This window comes from Podarcis tiliguerta (assembly GCF_965153285.1).
Source record: "Podarcis tiliguerta genome assembly, chromosome: 9".
NCBI classification, from domain to species: domain Eukaryota; kingdom Metazoa; phylum Chordata; class Lepidosauria; order Squamata; family Lacertidae; genus Podarcis; species Podarcis tiliguerta.
In genome coordinates this window covers 20,731,001-20,752,780 of record NC_139542.1, presented here as the reverse complement: position 1 = coordinate 20,752,780, position 21,780 = coordinate 20,731,001, and the positions used below count along the sequence as shown (strand labels likewise).

Sequence of the window (21,780 nt, the reverse complement as noted above, 5' to 3'; positions counted from 1 at the left end):
GGAATTAATAAATGATTAACAGGGACACCATTCTCCCATTCACACTGTGATCCCCCCCCCTTCCCTTCTTGCTTTGTGGCAAACCATAATTTGATATTATATATACAAAGCAGCAAACTTTCAGCTTGCCCTACAAATCTGAGCTGATAATCAGGACTCATAAATGAGTCACATATGGAGCAGCCAGTCTGTGCTTTAAGTTCTTAAGATCTTCTACTTTTGTCCTTTTTTCATTATTGAATTTCTACCCCACCCTTCCTCCCCCAGGAGCCCAGGGCAGAAAACAGAAACACACAAACACAAAAACAAAGCAAAAATATTTTAACACTGTAAAAACAATTTAAAAGCTGTTACAGTTTAAAACATCTAAAAATAGTTACAGTTAAAAATATTCTTCCATCCAACAGTCTTAGGGGTGCCACCAAATGCCGGGGTAAACAGGAATGTTTTCAAATGCCTCCTGAAAGCTCCAGGTGTTCAGGATAAAGGACCTTCCCCGCAGTGGGTTCATTTGTAACCACTTTCAGCAGGTTTTATTTCTATAATCTGGAGAATTGGGAAGTTTAGAACAACATACGTATGTGTCATTTTTTTTAAATGAAAAAGGGTAGATCTTGTTTGAGCTCCTCCACCTCCAAATTACAAAAACATACTTTGTGTATTTTAGCATCCCCTTTGAGCAATCAGTCAGGAGCGTACTTGAGCTTAGCTTCATTTGGTTGCCATCCAAAAAGGAAGGGGGGAAAGAAACAAACGGAAGAAGACTGCAGTTGTTTAGTCAAAGGGCCATTTGAGAACACAATGGAGGGAGGTTGGTTTGGGGTCTCTGTTTCCCATGCCATCTGCTGGTCTGTTAACCACCTACTAGAATGAGGCAAGGCAGCAATGCAAAAAAGAAGGGAAAAAATAGGAGGCTTTCTCTCTCCCCGCTTCATAGCTCATTGCCCAACAACAACTTATTCCAGACAATATTGCCCTCCTCATTTTTCAGTAATGAGTCTGGAAGTCTTCCCAGATTCTTTTTATAGGGCAGCTGCCCCTCTAAACTCACAGCCCCCAAAGGAGCGTGAGGTTGACATGGAAGAGGCATAGAACAAGTTCAATAAGTCTGTCAGTCATTGTCAATTTCTTGGGCTTTCTATAGCGATGACTGATGCGGTGCAAATTGCTCATTAAAGGCGAACTGAAAACCATGATACTGTTGACCAGATATGCCTAACAGCACAAGGATATAAGCAGCAGCTTGAGATTACTTGTCCATCTAGATAAGCACAGTAGTGCTTATTCTGACTGATGGCAACAGTCTGGTGGCTACAGGAGATCCTTTAGGTCAGGTCTGGGGAACCTTTGGACTTCCAGATATTGCTCAGCTACAACCAACTTCAGCCCTAGCAAGCATGGCCAATGTCAGGGGATGATGGGAGTTGTGATTCTGGAGGGCCAAATGTCCCCTTCACCTACTCTATGTGACCTCGGGAGATTCCAGCAATTTAACCTGCAGCTTTATAGCAAGGGTGGGGAGAGTTTTTGCAGCCCAAGGATTGGACTCCCCCTTGATCAGCCCTTCAGGGGAACACGGCAGTGGCCAAGACGACAGTGAATGTGGCCAATGTGAGCATTTTAGCTTTTTCCAAGCCTTGTTGCTGAAGGGTGGTTACGCATTCCCTCCTCTGCTGCTTTTTCCAGGAAGACCTTCCTTTCCTCTGAAGTTATGAGTACCCTGAAAATGGCTCCATCACACTGCAGTTAGGCTTGGGGAAAGCCTTCCATTGGTTCCAACAGAAGGCTTTCTTCCAGCCTTGTTGCATCAGGGAGGGGCAGATGAGACTGTTGGCTGTGGGGGGGAAGGATGGCAGCAGGAGCTCTTAAGGCCTGCAAGTTAGTGATTCCACACCCTTGTTTTACAGGCCTTTTCAGACGTTTATGTTCTGCTACCGTGCTATAGGGCATCCAATTCTCGGCCATATGGCAAACTTACCTTTCACAAATGGGGGGAAAGGAAACCCTAGGAATAAATATAATGATCACGATTCACAACAGAATTTATAGTAAGGTTGCAGTCCTTTGATATGCCCTATTTTGGTAAATACTGACAAAAATATAGGAATTAAAGCATCTCAGAAACTTGAGGAGGTTAATATGTGGGCTTTTTATTTTTAAAAAATTCACCTGGGATTCAGATAATAAGGTAAAGGTTAGTGTGGAATGAGAAATGCTATCACTCAAGAAAGAAAGTAAAACAGATGCATATTTTTAAGACAATAACGTCACCTAGAATGTAGGTTTCTTAAGTGTATATGAAAATTCATAATAATAATGGATGCCAGATTATTTTTCAAATAAATAATATCACATAGTAGGGAGGCAGAAAACTGCTGACCAGCATAAGATTTTGGTTAATTCAATAAGGTTGAACCTGGATCAGCAAAAAATGTAATCTAGTTTTAATGAGACCAGCAATGTCAATGAAGAGGGCTATAACAAAATCCCTGAAAAGCATTAAATAAAACATATGCTATTGGGTGTGTGTGTGTGTGTGTGTGTGTGTGTAAGGGGGGAGAGATCTGTGAAGTTGAGGTACTTGGATTTAATTCAGTCTAAATCTCTTGGAAGCAAATTATATTTAGTTGGCTTAAATTCTAAGCACACAAAATGGAATCAAGGGAGTGAAATTGGGTTATATCCAAGTGGACTGGGCTAATATTTGAGTTATAGAACGTTTCTAGCTTGGGATGGAAAAGAAATTTGATTCAGTTCATATTGTAAGCCATATCTACCCGATTTGCTCTTTTTAAAACAACACATGAACTGAAGCACAGCCATCCTTCTACAAATTTTTCAAGGAAGTTCATCACTCAAGCAGTATATGTATACTTTAGGGTAAAACGTGCATACGCATATATTAGTGAAAATAACATGCAAAAATGAGGAAACAGATTTGCAAAAATGTGTACATTAAGCAAAACCAGGGCTTTTTTTTCAGCCAGAACTCACTGGAACACAGTTCCGGCACCTCTCAAGTGGGCGCTGTTGTCATTCTAAGAGAAGAAGGGAGGTGTTTATGGCGAGTTACGGCACTTCCTTTTCTCAAAAAATAGCACTGAGCAAAACTGCGTACAAAAAGGCGTCTTTTGGGAGAAATTTGTTACTAAAATGCTGGTGAATTTTCCAATGACAAAAAATAAGTAAATCGCAAACTACTGTGGATATGTGGAGAACTGGGAAAATGAGAAGGGAGAGAGGCGGAACCAAAGCAGCTTCTCTTGTCAGAATAATATCATAATTGTTAAGTTGTGGGTGAACATATCAGACAACACAGCGACTCTTCAAACAGCTCTTGTTTATTCACAGGCCAGAACAGAACTGAACTGAAGGGTTCAGCCAGCCTGCTTATATAGAGCTCTACTACAATGCAACTGTAACCATTTTCTGTAACTATCCAATCACTGAACGTCACTTTCAATCCCTTATTTGCATATGTGGACCTGAGTGAAAACTATCTACAGCATCCCCCTGCTGGCCCAGGATGAGAACTTCAGTACATAACAATAATAATTGCTCTTCAGTCTACGGGTGACTTGGAACAGGACAGCAGTGGGATGCGGGGAGATAAGAAAGCTGCAGTTGTGTTCAACTGCTAGCTGAATTTTTTTAAAAAAGCAGAAACCATGCAAGTGAATGTTTTACTTTAATCACAGTTTTTCTTTCTCGTAGGCAACACTGTAAATGCACACGCCGAAAAACAGGATCACCCCTCTTATACCAGTAAGTACACTGAGTGTGGTGGTTTTATGGCAGCTGCCGAAATAAATTTGTCAGCAACTTAACTTCAGTCCTTGGTGGACAGTGAACCTAATTACAGAAAGCTGTCTACCTGCCTGCATAAGAGCTATCTGCAAGAGAGACAGGCTCTAATGAGAGCAGAACTGACATCGCCTTTCACCCTCTGAGCTCTGAAATTATTCTTGAGGATGGAGGTCAAAGCCTCAATATCATGCAAGTGATAACCCTGGATCAGGTCATTCTTACAGAGAGCATGAACAGGGGGGATATGTCTGCCCAATAGCATCACAAATACAACATAAATCATAGAGAATAATTAACAAATCATCAGTAAAACAATGTGTGGCATTTGCCTCCTATCAAAGGCAGCAGTTCAGTCCTGGACAAAGAAACCCACATATAAACACACACACACACAAACATAACGTAACAACATAACATAGCTTAACAACATAACATAACATGCACACACAATGCAATGCACACACACAAATTGGAATTTTACTGCAGTCGCTGCTGACACTTTTTTGTAATCTCATCCTTAATTCTCCTAGGGAAAGTGTTATACACCTTTAGGCCTGTCAAGGAAGGGTATATATGGATGCAGGCCTCGCAGCAAGGATATTGCTGTTTACTGCAGAGGGAGGAATTCAGGTTATGGTCTTTCATAATGGCTGTAAGCCTGCCACCCAGTGGTTGCACTGGAAAATAGGAAAGCTGGGAAATTAGGTAAGAATTTCCACTGCATGCACTGTGTAGAAAGGGGTCAGGGCGGAACATGTTTTGCGTGTTTTTTTCTTTTAAAAAAGAATCTAAGATGTTGACATGTATGAATTAAAACAGTTTTTCTCCATTGCATGCAGCCATTATTTTGCCGGTCATCATTGCCTTGATAGTCATATCCCTTTCCGTATTCCTTCTGGTGACTTTGTACAGAATGTGCTTGAAGACAACTCCAGGTATCTATTCAACTTTTAACAAAACAAAATAAAATGGGTTTGAATTGTATTTCCCATTGCAATTTCAGCTGCAGCATGTTTGTTAGAATATTTTTGAACTGATTGGGATTTTTTGCAATTTGTAATCGTGATGTTCAACATGTTGCACTGAGTTCTTGCTTATCCATCATCAACCAGCCTCCTTGCCACAAGAAGGAGCTGTCAGCAGGTTTTTGGACACCCCATGGTTTGCAGAAGAACAGGAAACGAGTCCAATGAGAGTAATGACTGATTGCAGAGGGTAGCTGTACTGCAGAGGGTAGCTAGAATTCCGAACATCAGCTCTATTCACAGCAATATTAAGTTGCAGATCAACATACCCATGACTAAACAAATAAGGCTTCGGTCTCCCTTCCCTGGGGGGGTTGTCTATATGAGTTTGTATTTTATTCTGTATCTATGTTATGGGCCATTGGACCATAATAAAGATTATATATATATATATATATATATATATATATATATATATATATATTCAGTTGCAAGGGGGAATGGGGGGATTCAATTCAGTTCACATTTAAAGGCATTTCTGCCTAATTCACACTTTGTGAAATAATATGCAAACCAAAACTGAGCCAGCCTTCAAAATTTACACTTCTCAGAATTTTGCAATGCAGTTCTCCTGCCAAGTAATGTGTACAACAATACATATGTTAGGGTAAAGTGTGTGACAACATGCATAGATTAGTGAAGATAACATACAAAAATGCACTATATTAGAGAAATTGTAAGTATTAGGAGAAATATACTTTGCAACTAATATGTATATTAGGCAAAAGTACATACCAGAAAATAAGGGTGTAACTACTTTTATTCTGAATTTTGATTTGTTTTAACCCACTCTGGGGCTTGCTGCTGATCTAATATGGAGAGGTAGAGAACTGAAGATTTGAAACCTGAGGGATTGTGAGAAACTGTAATTCACATATTTACCCATCCGTACTCTGAAAAGAGGCGGTAGTTAGGCTCCCATTCTTATTGCTCCAGAAATTGCTTACAACTGTATAACCCTGGCAAGTAAATTATTCCTTATTGCCAAATTCAGTGAATGTTCACATTGCACAATTATTCTGATATGCAAGAAAGAGAAAATCCTGGCATGTGAAAGAGTTACATGTGATGGAGAAGACTAGGTAGGAATCTTACTCCCTGACAATTAGCTTTGGGATATCCATATCATGTGAATCTCCTTTTCCTTTCAGAGAGACAAGAAAATGGAACTGAACAGTAAGTTGTTTTCCTTTCCTCCCATCCTATGCTAATATAAAGGTGCTTTGTGGAAGTAGTCCCTTGAAGGCAGCGAGAGCCAGGATGGTACCCTCCAGATGCTGTGGGGCTCCCCACACCCATCAGGATGAGAGTCGTAGCCTCACATTGGCTACCTCTGCTACAATGGTCCAGGTTTTGAAAATAACTAGGCCATTCTGCCACTAGTTCAGCTATCTTGCAATTCCTGTCCCTGCAACCCAGCCGTGCATGTTCTTCAAATTCAGAAGAACCCCACTGTGGCACTGGCTTTCTGACAGTTTCTTTTGAGATACAAATCCGGACTTATCAAGAAGGTCTTGACATCTCTACAGTACATGGTCAGGGTCATTCCCATAAATGAGAGAGAGACGAGAGATTTGCAGAAGTCCATTCACAAAAATACATGCTGACACAGTCCTTCTTGATCCGTGTGCATTTCCTCTTCATATTTGTCACTGTGTGAGAACAAAACACACCTGATGTCTGCACAGATTCATGCAGCTTTATCAGCGTGCCTCCTCTATTCAGTAGCTATCAGCCTCTGTAATAACCAGTGTGGGCTTGTTTGGGAGATAAAACTTCAGAATGAGGGCAGCTGGGAAGATTGATTTCTATCACTCCCCTGACAACACAGAGCCAGGCAACATCTTTCTTCCATAACTGTTTCATGGAATCATGGAGTTGGGATGGTCAACTGCAAATGCAGAAAATTGGCTGCTACAGAATCCCTCATGGCCTTTTAAAAGGTTATTAAGCCTCTGCTTGAAAACTTCTACCACTTTCAGTCCAATTCAGTCCCACTGCTGAACACTCTATATGCCCTTTGGTAGCCAGTCCCCATTGGGATTGGTAGGGCAGAAGACAAGGAGGCTGACAGTAGGTGGTGCCAGAACCAACAACAGATTTGTTGTTGTTTAGTCTTGTCCGACTCTTCGTGACCCCATGGAGCAGAGCACGCCAGTCACTCCTGTCTTCCACTGCCTCCCACAGTTTGGTCAAACTCATGTTGGTAGCTTCAAGAACACTATCCAACCATCTCGTCCTCTGTCGTCCCCTTCTCCTTGTGCCCTCCATCTTTCCCAACATCAGGGTCTTTTCCAGGGAGTCTTCTCTTCTCATGAGGTGGCCAAAGTATTGGAGCCTCAGCTTCCGGATTTGTTCTTCCAGTGAGGCTGATTTCCTTCACAATGGATAGGTTTGATCTTCTTGCAGTCCATGAGACACTCAAGAGTCTCCTCCAGCACCATCATTTAAAAGCATCAATTCTTCGGCGATCAGCCTTCTTTATGCTTCCAGCTCTAACTTCCAACAACAGATAGTGCCAGCTTGTTCTCACTCTGACCCCTGTTGATCTGTGTGAATCTTCCTCCCTGTTGAGTTCTAGAAGGCTAAGGAGAAGGAAGTTGACAGCCAGGACCTCCCCACCACCTCACCCTTCCCACCCTCCCTTTCTTCCTCCCAGTAAGCAGCAGTGACTCTGCTGCCAGGAGGTCATGTAAGCGCCACCCTCACAGTCTGCTACAGCAGCCTCAGGACCACTCCTTGGAATGGGAATAAGTAAGAAGGCGGGCAGAAGGGCATATTGAAGTTATTGGGACATTGTCCCATTTGCCCTAACAGACATGCCTTTGCTGTTCATTCTGCCAGGAAGTCCTTCCTTACGCTAATACAAATCGTGTCCTCCCTAAAAGAGGGCACATATTGCGGTGAGACCTGGAGACCGACCACCTGTGTTGTGGGTGGGTAAGATTAGTCAGCCACAACACCCAATTGGTAGGTCCCTTAATGTTGGGTTCAATCTGACCAATGGGGTGCAGTCTAAATGGATCAAGGGACATATATATACCCATGCATGTGACCCAGAGCTTCTTTCAGCTCATGCATTCAGAACACCAGCCCACCTCACCCTACTTTTAGGGCATTTTGCGACTGACCTTGCTATGCCATCGTGTGTTGTCTGTCGTTGGGGCAGGGGCATGGCAGAAATTTCCCCACTTGGCTGATTGGCGGTTGCTATTTGGGTTTCACCTGCCACATAGCAAATCATCATAACTTGTAAGGTTGTGGATAGGCACTGGTTCAGGTGTTAGGGATGGGAGAACGGTCTGGCCATTCCTTTGTGAAGGGTATTCTGTTAAAGGAATCCAGGGACTCAACTGGTTTGGTCAACCCCTGAGAGGGGATTGTGCCCGTGCCTGAGTCCAGGGGGGCATCTGGGTGGTGAACATAGTCTGTTCCCAGCTTTTTGCCTACCCAGGTGTTCACCCTTGGTTGACCTATGCTGGTGCCCTGAGTCAGCGCTGCCTGCAAGAGTGCAGGGAGCAAGTCAAACCAGAGCCTATGCAACCACTCACCTTCTATAATCAATAAAGCTGTGGCCTAAATTCTGCCAAAAACCAAAACGAAAATTTGAGACAAGTGTGTCCTTATTTAGGGGGGAGGTCTCTGGGTCTGAACACGCAAAATATGAATAACTTTTGTGTTGTAAATGTATTTGGCAGAAAGAGTCCCAGGGAGCTTACTATCGCCAATACACACCTAAATTCTGTAGCAGCAGTTACTGTTCCCAGTTCTCAAATGGCCCATGCCTTGTCCATCCTTGTTTATTTATTTTTTTTAGAAATCAATTATGTGCAGGAAGAAGTTGCCTTTTTCTTTATTAAGTCCTTTATTTGCTGATTCAGGTGGACTTCCTGGAGAGGTTTGGCACATTCCTCTGCTGCTGACCCAAATACCAAGCTATAGTCTCTAACTACAATAAAATTCTTGACAACTTTTTTCAGCTCACTGAAAGATCTTTTTCAAACTTTTTCAAACAGTATTTGCCAAATAGTATTATGAATTTAGTCTGTTTGGCTATTCTTTCAGACAGAGTTGTTTTTTCCAAAACTCTACTGTCCCTACCTGGTTCAGAGAATGCAGTTGCTGCTTATAGTAACTTAGAAGGTATTCACCTTGAAAATGCATTGATACAGAACCTGTTTCCTTCACAAGGGGTACTTCCAGACTCTTGCTATTTGGGGGCAGTATTCAACCGTAGATTGGCAGATTAAAGGTAAAGGTAAAGGTACCCCTGCCCGTACAGGCCAGTCTTGACAGACTCTAGGGTTGTGCGCCCATCTCACTCAAAGAGGCCAAGGGCCAGCGCTGTCCGAAGACACTTCCGGGTCACATGGCCAGCGTGACATCGCTGCTCTGGCGAGCCAGAGCCGCACACGGAAACGCCGTTTACCTTCCCGCTAGTAAGCGGTCCCTATTTATCTACTTGCACCCAGGGGTGCTTTCGAACTGCTAGGTTGGCAGGCGCTGGGACTGAACAGCGGGAGCGCACCCCGCCGCGGGGATTCGAACTGCCGACCTTTCGATCGGCAAGCCCTAGGCGCTGAGGCTTTAAACCACAGCGCCACCCGCGTCCCCGATTGGCAGATTAAGATTGCACAATTAAAGTTGATTCCATGCTCTTGAGCAACAAATCTATCCCTTCCTCCCCCCAAAAATTGATTATTATTTTTTCTGATAAGGAAAAATACACTGAAAAGTGTGAGATACTTATTGTTCGATGCAACATCCAGCTCTGCCCCAGAAGGTGCAGGTGTCCTCAGTGGGCAGGAGTTTCGTTTACCAACTTCAGTTGGTAAGAAAGTCCTGGCCATTCCTGTATTGGAATAACTTGACCACAGTCATCCATTTACTTATTCATTTAAATACAGTATTTATGTACTGCTTGGATCGGCTAAATTGAATCCTCTTCTAGAAATGTACTCTTTCCCCCTCATGATTTAAAATGTCTCCAAACACCTTCAACATCTCCCAACAGAGCCCCATCGGATAAAGAGAATGTGAAGCTTATTTCTGTGAAGACAACTTCTCCAGAAAATGGTAAGTCATGATTGCTCATCACTGCCTACACAGTGGTACCTTGGGTTACAGATGCTTCAGGTTACAGACACTTCAGGTTACAGACTCCGCTAACCCAGAAATAGTACCTCGGGTTAAGAACTTTGCTTCAGGATGAGAACAGAAATCATGCAGCGGCGGCAGGAGGCCCCATTAGCTAAAGTGGTACCTCAGGTTAAGAACAGTTTCCTCAGGTTAAGAACGGACCTCCAGAACGAATTAAGTTCTTAACCTGAGGTACCACTGTACTGGGAACTAGCAAGAAGTAAAGAGTAGGTTTCTTTAAAAATGGTTCTATTACCATTTCTATTAGACGTCATAGTTGGCCTGGGCATGAAAACAGTGTACCCCTGTGGCATTCGGGGCAGAGACCCATGTGACACAAATTTGCATATTATAAATTATGTGTGTAAGTGCCTCCCCTGGGTGAATAGAGCCTCACGCAGTAAGTTTCTCAAAAGCTACAAAATGGGGCAAGAGGTTTGGAGCCCAACTCAAAAAACCTGAAGCTCATCCCCTCTAACAATGCCCACAGCACCTCCTCAACATGCCCAGCACACCTCTGAGGCTCCCCATTACAGGGGAAGAGCAGTCATACTTTTCTCTATTTACTTACCGTTACAATCCCTCCCCTCTATGGCTGGCCCTACCATGAGGCAGAGTGAGTCTGCTGCCTCAGGTGGGTGGATGCTGTGGGAGGGGACGCCATCTTGCCCTTCTCCTGAGGCGACAAAATATCTTGGGTCAGCCCTGCTCCTTCCTTCCATTACAGAACTCAAGTAGGTCTATAACAGGAGCGAGCCAGCAGTAAATCATGCCACGCAAGTTGGAATTCACTCTTTATAAGCAAAAACATGACCTGCACAGGAGTGTTAGGCCTCATGAGCACAGCAACTCATATTCAGTAGGTCTTGCCCCCATGAAGCCGTTGCTAAGACTGAAGGCCCCTGTCACCCCACAGCTGCCTAAGTCCCTTCCTCGCTTGGATTTTTTCCCCAAGCAATCAGAGACTGTGTCTGTGCATCGCCCATCTGTCCTCCACCCTTTTCATGGCACTCCTGGTTCTGGGAGACAAGGGGGAAGGGGAGACACCTGTGAGTCTTCATCAGCCTGATTCATCTCTGCCTCTTGGCCTCCCATCCTCCTGCATCAGCTTCTGCCTCTGATTCTGGATCTCTTTCTGCCATAGACTTTCCCAGCTCACTAAGCCCTGTTGCCTCCTCAGCTTCCAAAACCTGCTCCGAGTCTTCTCACCTCTTTGTTGTCCCACCAGCACTCCCCAGGCTCTGAGCCTTCTTCCCTTGGGGGTTCCCCGGCTGGTTCCTCCTACCATTCCTCTGTGTCCAGCCACTACAAGACAGTATACCTGTGGTTCTCAGGGACTCACTCATCCCTGCACTGACCAGACCCACACCTAAGCTCCAGCAAGATGGTTCCTTCAGACCAGACCCTAAGATTGATTACCCCACTAAAAAATCCCTAATAAAGCCTTCTAAAAATTCTAGGATTCAGTGGAATGCAGTTCAAAAAACACTACTATAGAGTTATCAAAGTATTCCTCTTAGCCTTGGTGATGTCTAACTTGCAGCAACAGGAGAATCACACTGACAGATTCTTTATTTTTTTAGGAAATTGGGAATGAGCTTCTAATGCCTCTGGGAGCTTCTGAATCTTCCACCTTGGCTCTGAGTCCTCTTTTTGCAGAGCAAAAGCTTGATAAACTCGTTACTGAACAATGTTGTGTGCATACTATATTTGGAAGAGAACTGAGTCATAACCACTCGAGAAACATTATTTTCCCCGCTTCCCTCTCACACTCCAGCTAATTTGATTCATATTTAATACACTTTGCAGCTGAATTTTCAGAAGTTTAATACCTTTTCAGCTCATACACATTTCCATAAGTATAAAATCCACTTTTGCCTTTCAGGTCCTGTGGAATGTTGAGGGGTGTTTTTTTTTTCAGGAAAAGGGCTTGAAAGTAAAGGTTCTTCTCCCTCTAAATCCTCCTTGGGTGTTCCTTTTTCATATGTGTAATCACATTCACCTTTATCTGTGTCTTCTGAAGGAGTGAGGCTAATTTCTTGAGATCTGTGCACAACCCAGGTCAAAGCAGTTCAATAACAGCAGGAAATGCATAGAAAGATGGGCAACTGCCCAAAAGGTACAGCTTAGTTCTGTGTTGAAGTGTAGATTTAACATATAACCATGGTTTAAGAAAACTTAACCATGGTTATGGGTTATCTCTGCTCTGGTTCGCACAGTTGCTGCTTGACTTGGGATGCGAATGAAATTTGATTCAGTTCTCATGCAAAGGTGATCTTTACATCCACATTTTCCAAAGCAAAGCATGAACCAAAACACAACCATGCTTTGAAATTCGCACTTCTCTGAATTTGGCAGTGCTATTCTCCCACCAAGTAATATACTAGGGTAAATAAGCACAACAACATGCATGTATTTGTAAGAATAGAACACACAAATGTTAGGAGAAATTGCTTTGCAAACTATATTAGGCAAAATTGCATATTAGGAGAAATTAGCGTAAAAATGATGATGAATTTTTGTGATGACTTTTTAAAAAATCACTAACTGATGTAGAAATGTGGAGAACTGAACTTCAGATTAGAGGTATTAGAAATGAAGAGGAAAATTACAGATTCACCCATCTCTATTTTTGGCATAAGATAACATAGGCTATTAACCCCGTCAGTCATCTTTGAGTGATGGCACATCTAGTACCTGTTTTCTATTCAAGACAGTGAATTAACTGTGCACTGTCCCCTGAACCAAAGAACAACCCATCCTCTCTCTCTTTTCCTTGATCTGGGGGATGGGGAGAACTCTTGCAGGTCTGCATGAAGAGCCCCGCCAGAAAGCTCCATAAAACCTTGTTAATACACCAGTGATGTTACCAATATCTGTGCGGGGCCTGAATTCCTTAACTGTGATTCAAGAGACAGCACAATGCCTTTGTAAGCATTATAAGCACCCCGCTAGATCAGACCAAAGGCCTATCTAGGCCAGCATTCTGTTTTCACTATGGCCAACCAGATGGGCCCACAAGCAGGATGTTAGCACAATAACACTTTCCTGCTCAGGATCTGTAGCCTCTGGCATTCTGTATGCTGATGGTGCTAAGCAGATTTGGTTTTCACCTAATATAGTTTAGTAAGATTTCATATTATGCTCTACATCTCCGATATATATCTACTCCCCATTAACATTTATTTTCCTTCTGGGCCAGGAATGTCCAGTTTCTTGAATCTTTCCTCATATGACTTGCCTTTAGGCATGTCGTTACCTCTGGAGCCCTTCAAACCAATGTGAGTACTCCCATTGGTTACAAGATTTCAGGCAAGGTCCATGCATTTGACTGTGTGCTTAGAAATTTGGTCTAAATTGATGCCATGAAGGTTGGGCTTAAGTTACTTCCAGAAGACACTTACCGTGGTGGTGGAATATATATGTGTGTGTGTAGAGCTACATCAGGGGAAGCCAATGTGGTGAGACCTCCAGATGCAGTGGACTACAACTCTCATCAGCCCCAGCTAGCATCACAAACTATAAGTGATGATGGGAGTTGTAGTCCAAAACATATCTCTGAGCTACCTATACTTGGGAAAAGATTAACTTTCGCCCCCCCCCCTTTTTTTAGAACTACAAATGAGTAACTAAACTCATTTCTAATCTGTATGCAATGCAGACATACTAGATTAATATGTGGGCCACATTTCTCTGGATAGCTCTCATTTCTGTGGCTCTCCTCCACTGACTGCAATGGCCCATGGCTAATACAGCAAACTCTGGTGTGATTATGCCTTTGTGCCCAATTAATTGACATGCACTTCCTATTTCTTAGGCAATCAGGCTTCTCAAGGGAAGAATAGAACTCGGCAGCAGAATGATTCATCTTCTTCACACCTTGGCAACAAACGGGTATGTTCAGGACCTTCCATTTGCTAAACATGGCCTTGATATTTCTTCTCTTTTTTTTTAGTGCTAATCTAATGTTTTTCATTGGGAAAGGCAGAGATCCCTTTTCTTAGATAAACCTTCAAATGGTTTGGAGCAAATTCTGCTATGTGTTCCTGAACTACAATGGGAAGGTCCTGAATGGTGCCGTTTGGAGCTTTGGCACATCGGGGTTTACAAGCCCTGGAGAGAGAAAATGGAAGGTTGTTTATGGAAGTTTTAGGTAGAAGCTGGGCAGAATTGAACTTGGGCCTCATAAGACACTGCATAAAGGTAACATGGCGCCTCCCAGCTGTATCATGAAGCAGAATACTTCAGCTGAGACCATCAAACAATGAGTTTCTTCACTCCCACTGGCAACGGCATGGGTGTGAATCACAGGTGGAGGAATTCAGTGTGATGACCCACCCAACTTATGCAATGAATTTTTTTTAATAAATATTTTTTATTAGATTTTCCATTAAAAAAAAACATTTTTACAAAATTATACATCCATTTTTAACTTAAACCCTTTTTTCCAGAACTTCCCTCAGCTTGTCTGATAATTTTCCGTTTATTTTTTATCCTTGTCTCACATTTCCCAATATTATATTGCACTCAAATACTCTTAATCACATCATATTTTTTTAAACAATATTTCTAACAGTAATTTCACAGAGCTTCTTGAAAGCCAACGAACGTTATTTGCTCATCACAGAAATTTTTGATATACTCTGTAAATTTCTTCCAGTCCTCGGAGAATCTCTGGTCACGTTGGTTCCTAATTCTCCCCGTCAATCTGTCCATTTCTGCGTATTCCATCAGTTTCATCCTCCATTCTTCTTTCGTGGGCACCTCTTCCTGTTTCCATTTCTGTGCCAGCAAAATTCTGGCTGCTGTTACTGCATACAAAACTAATTTCACATCTTTTTTACTGATTTCATTATCCAGTATTCCCAACAAGAGAGCTTCTGGTTTTTTAACAAAAGTATATTTCAGCATTTTCTTTAACTCATTATAGATCATCGCCCAGAAGCTTTTTACCTTCTTACATTCCCACCACATATGGTAAAATGTTCCTTTTGTCTCCTTACACTTCCAACATTTATTACACACTTTATACATTTTACCCAGTTTTACTGGTGTTATATACCATCTATATAACATCTTCATAACATTTTCCTTAATCATCGTACAAGCTGTAAACTTTAACCCATCCTTCCATAATTTAGTCCATTTCTCAAATTCAATATTATATCCGAAATCTCTAGCCCAACAAATCATAACAGATTTAACCTCTTTGTCCACAGTATTCCATTCCAACAATATTTATACTTTATATAAATATTTTATATTTCTGCCGTCAATTTCTCTCTAATCTTTTCTCCTTGCACCACTGGCACAGACCTAAATCTCAAATTTGTCTCCCTTTGCCAGAGTTCATTCATCGCAACCGCGGTTGCAGTTGCAATGAATTTTTTGAAGTACAACCAGGAAGTAGAAAACTTGCCACCAGAAGACAATTTGTCATGGTGTAGGTCAGGGATGTCCAACCGATTAACCACAATTAACAGGTCGATCCCCGGGTGATCACGGTCGATCTTGGTCAATCATGGGATCCCTGTTGATTGGTGGAAGAGAAAAACAATGGATTGAAAGCCCCGCCGCCTGCGCTCTGTTCCTCCGTTGCATCAAATGGGCAGTCTTCAATCATCAGTTGCCGACGAGTTTGCATACGGAAGTAATTGTTACTGCTTTATCGTGGTTTAACTTTGGCTCCTCTCTCCTAAAAAAAGGTCATGGGTAGATCACTTCCAGTATTTTTATACTGGGAGTACATCGCAGTCTCTTGGGAGTTGGACGTGCCTAGTGTGGGTAATGTCTCAACTGGTTCTTAGGTTGTGGTTAGGAAGGACTTGGCTTCTACATTCACTTGTCCTAGAGATGTTAAGATAAGATAGAGTGGTGGGAATTTACATCTCTCCAAAGTACTGCCCATATCTCCAAATGAACCAACTCCATCTAAGAATTTGAGCTTTATAACTGCAGCTTGATACAACAGGGCTCATTTTGTTTTAGCACCCTAAAAGCAGCCTAGCTGACCTTCCTTTTATGAACCCAGAGTAATCTTTCTGGAATAAATAACCCTGTGTAACATTGCCGTGTTTCAGGTGTGAAGACATCCTTTTTCATGAATTCCGCCTGGAAGGAGTCACTCACCAAAGCGGACATTCCAATGGAGCAAGGTGGATTCATGGCATCTCCACATCTACAGACAGAATGTGCACACTTACTTCATAATAGTTTTATCTACAAATTGCCACTTTCCCTCCTTATATGCCTGCTGTTTTTATATTTTTTTTATAGTGGCTCTGTTAACTGGTGTATAGTACATATTTATTGATTTCCCCGTATGTAAAAGCACTGAAATGTTCACATTTTATAATACTAATGTCAAATCAAATCAATATTTGACTGTTGGTGAGAAATTCTGTATATATAAAACATGTTCTGCCTGTAAAGGTGGGGGGGGGGAGTTAATACATTTTCTTATACTTCCAGTTTTTCAAAAATAGTCATACCACATGGACCACATGGAGGGCTTTGTGTAGGCAGAACTGCACACTGGTGTCCTAACTTTCCATCCATAAAAGGAAGGAGTTTGTGGAACGGAGCTTTCCAACCACTCCCTTCCCTTTGCAGTTCCCTGTGCCCCCCAAAAACTCTGCTCCCAGTGGTTGGGGGAGAGCCAGTGTGGTGTAGCGGTTAAGAGCGGTAGACTCGTAATCTGGTGAACCGGGTTCGCGTCTCCGATCCTCCACATGCAGCTGCTGGGTGACCTTGGGCTAGTCACACTTCTTTGAAATCTCTTAGCCTCACTCACCTCACAGAGTGTTTGTTGTGGGGGAGGAAGGGAAAGGAGAATGTTAGGCGCTTTGAGACTCCTTCAGGTAGTGATAAAGTGGGATATCAAATCCAAACTCCTCTTCTTCTTCTTCTTCTTCTTCTTCTTCTTCTTCTTCTTCTTCTTCTTCCTCTTCTTCCTCTTCTTCTTCTTCTTCAGAAAGCTGTGTGATCTGGGGCAGAGTACCACATACAGAGTGTGTGTTTGCAGGGGAGAATACCCCCTGCTTTACCTGAACTGTTTTTCAAGCACATATCTAATTCTTCAGATAATGACCTGCTTCACATATTACATACAGTAAACTGGAGTTTAAAAATAAGCCATGGTTTATTGTGAACTAGCAACATGCCGGGTGCATCCTACTCAAAAGTTTCCATGGCACTCCTCTCCCACTGCTGCTATGCTGTGGATGAAGCAGGCCAAATTCTGCCTTATCATGTCATCCATACCTGTACTGATGAGTAAAGGTAAAGGGACCCCTGACCATTAGGTCCAGTCGTGACCGACTCTGGGGTTGCGGTGCTCATCTCGCTTTATTGGCTGAGGGAGCCGGCTTACAGCTTCCGGGTCATGTGGCCAGCATGACTAAGTTGCTTCTGGCGAACCAGAGCAGCGCACGGAAACGCCGTTTACCTTCCAGCCAGAGCGGTACCTATTCATCTACTTGCACTTTGATGTGCTTTCGAACTGCGAGGTTGGCAGGAGCAGGGACCGAGCAACAGGAGCTCACCCCATCACGGGGATTTGAACCGCCAACCTTCTGATTGGCAAGTCCTAGGCTTAGTGTCCCCTCAAACAAACCATGAGTGGTAACCAAAGTTCATTCATGGCTTACCACTCATAGTTTGTTTGGAGGAAACAAAGTATGAGCTCTGGTTTTGATAACACGACAAGCCAGACTATGGCTCGGTTTATCTGTGGCATGGCAGCAGCAGGAGTGGGGAAGAACTTCCACAGGGAAAGCGCACGCTGCCTCATCACATTGTTTACAGTATTTTAAACTATGGCACAATGCAGGATTGGAGATCCGGCGGCCATCAGTACGTTGCTGGACCACAACTCCCATCATCCTTCATTGTTGGCCATGGTGGCTGCAGTGGCTGAGGTTGATGGCAGTTGGAGCCTAACAACAACTTGAGCGTTACAGTTACCTCAGTCCAAGTTTTACATGATTTGTCAGCTGTGCCAATATCACAAATGGTTCCAGTTCCTTTGATAAAGCTTTCGAAAGCTCGAGCTCATTAAAACTTATCTGTTCCCAGTGGCTGATGAGAGCTTGACATTCCTTGCTATTTGATCGAAGGAAAATGCCACAGGCCAGTTTTTGGATCTCAGCAACGCTGTGCTTCATTTTCCAAGGGCAAAGGTGGAAGAAAGACCTTTTGAACTAATAGACCAAGGCACGCTGGATTCTAAAGCTGTCGTCTGCTGTTTCTGCTCCACCCAGAGGAGGTGCACAGTTCCTGGTGTTACCACATTTGTTATTCTTTAAAATTATAAAGTTTCTGTAAGCTTGGGGGTAATACATTAGTTTTATTTACATATATATGGCGGGAACAAAAAAAAGATGTACAGAGATCCATGTGAGCAAGTGAATGAAATAAATCAAATGTGCAAATTGTGCATCAAAGCCATGAGATGGGATATAAATGCATTAAAAATAGAGTATTGGAGAAATTGAGGAGGTGCTGAGTATGCTCCTAAGTTTGGGTTCCACTTGGGGCTTTCCTAAATTAAGAGCATTATATACCATATTTCCCCCATATGAATTAGACCAGAGTAGTTCACACCCAGGGACGCAGGTGGCGCTGTGGGTTAAACCACAGAGCCTAGGACTTGCCGATCAGAAGGCCGGCGGTTCGAATCCCCACGGCAGGGTGAGCTCCTGTTGCTCGGTCCCTGCTCCTGCCAACCTAGCAGTTTGAAAGCACATCAAAGTACAAGTAGATAAATAGGTACCGCTCTGGCGGGAAGGTAAACGGCGTTTCCGTGTGCTACTCTGGTTCGCCAGAAGCGGCTTAGTCATGCTGGCCACATGACCCGGAAGCTGTAAGCCGGCTCCCTCGGCCAATAAAGCGAGATGAGCACCCAGAACCCCAGAGTCGGCCACGACTGGACCTAATGCTCAGGGGTCCCTTACCTTTTAGTTCACACCCACACATATTTGAATTTGTTCATGAGGAGCAACTTTGGTTGCTGATTTTGTTGATTATGTTATGCCAATTAAATTAAATATGGACCGGGCATATGTAGTAGTGGGCATGGAAAGGGGAGCAGAAGGACAAGAGGTGACTAGCATTAGACGAAGGTTGAATTCTTCATGTGTCCATCTACTTAAATAAAAGATGGAGCACTTTGGACGACTGGTGTGTGTGTGGAAAGTTTCTTCTGCATCTCCCCCCTTATCAATTCATGAGGGGGGCATTGCATTTGAACATTAGCAGGGGGGAGAGAAAATCCTGAAGCAAATCTCATGGGCAAGGTACATAGGTTTTGTTGTCCTTGTTTTACATTTGAGGCGGCTGAGGAGATTTTCGTCAGTGCCCTGAGAAACAGGAGGGGAAACAAAGGCTTATTTGCAGAGGATTTGGGGGGCGGGGTTATATTGTTGAGAACCGCCCTGAGACCTGAGGGTATAGGGTGGTATACAAATTTAAATAATAGCAGCAATTTATGAGGGCAGCTTTTGGCACAGCACCACCCCTGAAAATCCTGGTAATCTTCTTCAGCTTTCCCACTTGTGGAATTTTAAACCTGGATACAACTTCTGCAATGCAGGTAAATATTTGATAATGAGTGCTGTATGGGAGGCAGAACTGGTTAAGACTTCAACTCTCTTGTCATTATGGGAAAGGTTAAGCCTCCTGGTTTTATAATCGCCCAAACCTGCCTCAGTGCTTTCGAAATTGAGAAGTGAGGATGATTTATTGTGCTGGAAATTCCTTATCCTCTGTTGCTTTTCAGCTTAGTTGTCACTGAGCTTCTTACAAATCTCACATAAAGGGCACGGATGTGGCAATTTGCAAATGCTTGAAGGTAATCCCTATAGTTTTATCTACACTTTCAGCTAACTTTGTTGTCTACTGCAAGCATTATGCAAACAAGGATACAAAATCGGAAAGATTTCTCACTCAGAACTGAACAGATTATCTCAACAGAAGCCAAACCTTATTTAAGGGATTATACTTGAAGAAGGATAAATAAATATTAGATGTTTTTAAATAGAGCTGCTCCAGAAAGCCAGCAACCATTGTGTTCAGGTAGGATATTGGGAGTTTTCTGTTGTATCTAAATATTGCTACAAAAATTCTGGTATACTTAATCCAATCCACAATACTTTCCTTGTAAGCATCTCAAAGTTTTTCAATAGGTTCATGTTGTAGCAATACCATTCTCTGCTATTATGGTAATTTTTTTTACTCTGTACTAGGATCCTTTCAAACCAGCCTATCCTCTCCCATTATGCCGAACCCTGCAGTGTTATTTTTACCTTAACATTGCACATGCACTTATAAAGACATCACATCACAAACCCAGGAAGGTACCATAACAAATAATATTATTGGGTTATGGTAATTCAGTACACTAAGCAAAAGCAGGGCTTTAAAGGACCAGAAGGAGATTTTGACCGCTTTTGCACTACACATTTAAAGCATCATCATACTGCATTAAACAGGCATGGCTTCCCCCAAAGAATTATGGGAACTGTAGTTTGTTAAGGGAACTGAACATTGATAAGAGACTCCTATTCTTTCAAAGGAATTTCTGCCATTTGGAGAATTTGCACAAACATCCCATTCTCACTTTTTCTACCCCCCCCCCCAAAAAAACCCCAAACATCCCAGAAAATGTTTCTGTACATGTGCAGCGGCAAAGTTTATGTTGTTAATTCATTGTTCCAGGGCTGAGTGTCATATAAAGAGGCCCTCAGTTCAAATTAATCCTTGGCTGTATCTGTGTATAACAATGACCTAAGCTGATCATATTTCCTAGAGCAGAGGTTAGCAAACTTTTTCAGCAGGGACCCGGTCCACTGTCCCTCAGATCTCATGGGGAGCCAGACTATATTGGGGGGGGGGGGTGAACAAATTCCTATGCCCCACAAAGAACCCAGAGAGCCAGTGTGGTGTAGTGGTTAAGAGCGGTAGTCTCGTAATCTGGGGAACTGGGTTCACGTCTCCGCTCCTCCACATGCAGCTGCTGGGTGACCTTGGGCCAGTCACACTTCTTTGAAGTCTCTCGGCCCCACTCACCTCACAGAGTGTTTGTTGTGGGGGAGGAAGGGAAAGGAGAATGTTAGCCGCTTTGAGATTCCTGAAGGGGAGTGAAAGGCGGGATATCAAATCCAAACTCCCCTTCTTCTTCTTCTTCTTCTTCTTCTTCTTCTTCTTCTTCTTCTTCTTCTTAAATAAAAGGACACATTCTACTCATGTAAAAAATGCTGATTCCCGGACCATCCATGGGCCAGATTTAGTAGGCCTTAGTTTGCCTACCCATGTCCTAGAGTAACTCTAGAAGGAAAAAGTAAATGCTTTACCTTTCCAATTCTGCATACATGTCCTTTGGTTCACAAAGGTGAACCACCCCAATATGAATATGTCCTCCACAGCAGCCTCCCCTACACCAGACATCCTATAAGGCTTGCAAATCCTTAGCTGTTGAACCAAGATACAGACATCTAAATTAAGTCAATAAAATCCCCATTATTTCTGTTGGGGTGGGAAAACGGAAATGGGAAATTATGAAGTCTTATTAAATGTTTGCTCAGGCAAACTCACTTTGCTGCACATTTGCATACCATTTTCATCCCAAGGTGCCAGGCATTTCGCAGATATGCAAAACCTGCATGCTAGATGTCTGTGTCATGCAAGATATATAAAAAAGACAGGGCAGTATTTTTTAAAGAGCAACCATGACAGCGAAATTCATTGCTTTCTGTGCAATTGCTTGCCAACTTCCTGCACATACTTCTTTCCTAGCCGAAAAAGTAGCAGC

General features: G+C 42.9%; 1 protein-coding gene across 4 annotated transcripts in view; it reads left to right on the top strand.

Moving 5' to 3' along the window:
* The window catches only part of EMCN (endomucin), a 40,295-nt gene extending 23,886 nt beyond the window's left edge, over nt 1-16,409 (top strand). For 2 of the 4 annotated variants that reach the window (XM_083456840.1, XM_083456839.1), the window contains exons 8-14: nt 3,715-3,765; nt 4,647-4,742; nt 5,984-6,008; nt 9,847-9,908; nt 13,174-13,252; nt 13,789-13,865; nt 16,052-16,409. In XM_083456840.1, coding sequence (XP_083312966.1) covers nt 3,715-3,765; nt 4,647-4,742; nt 5,984-6,008; nt 9,847-9,908; nt 13,174-13,252; nt 13,789-13,816 — 341 coding nt within the window. In that variant the 3' untranslated portion in view covers nt 13,817-13,865; nt 16,052-16,409. The remainder of the gene's footprint in view (nt 1-3,714; nt 3,766-4,646; nt 4,743-5,983; nt 6,009-9,846; nt 9,909-13,173; nt 13,253-13,788; nt 13,866-16,051) is intronic. The other 2 variants (XM_083456842.1, XM_083456841.1) reach the window with 1 other exon arrangement.
* Nucleotides 16,410-21,780: the final 5,371 nt, after the last annotated feature.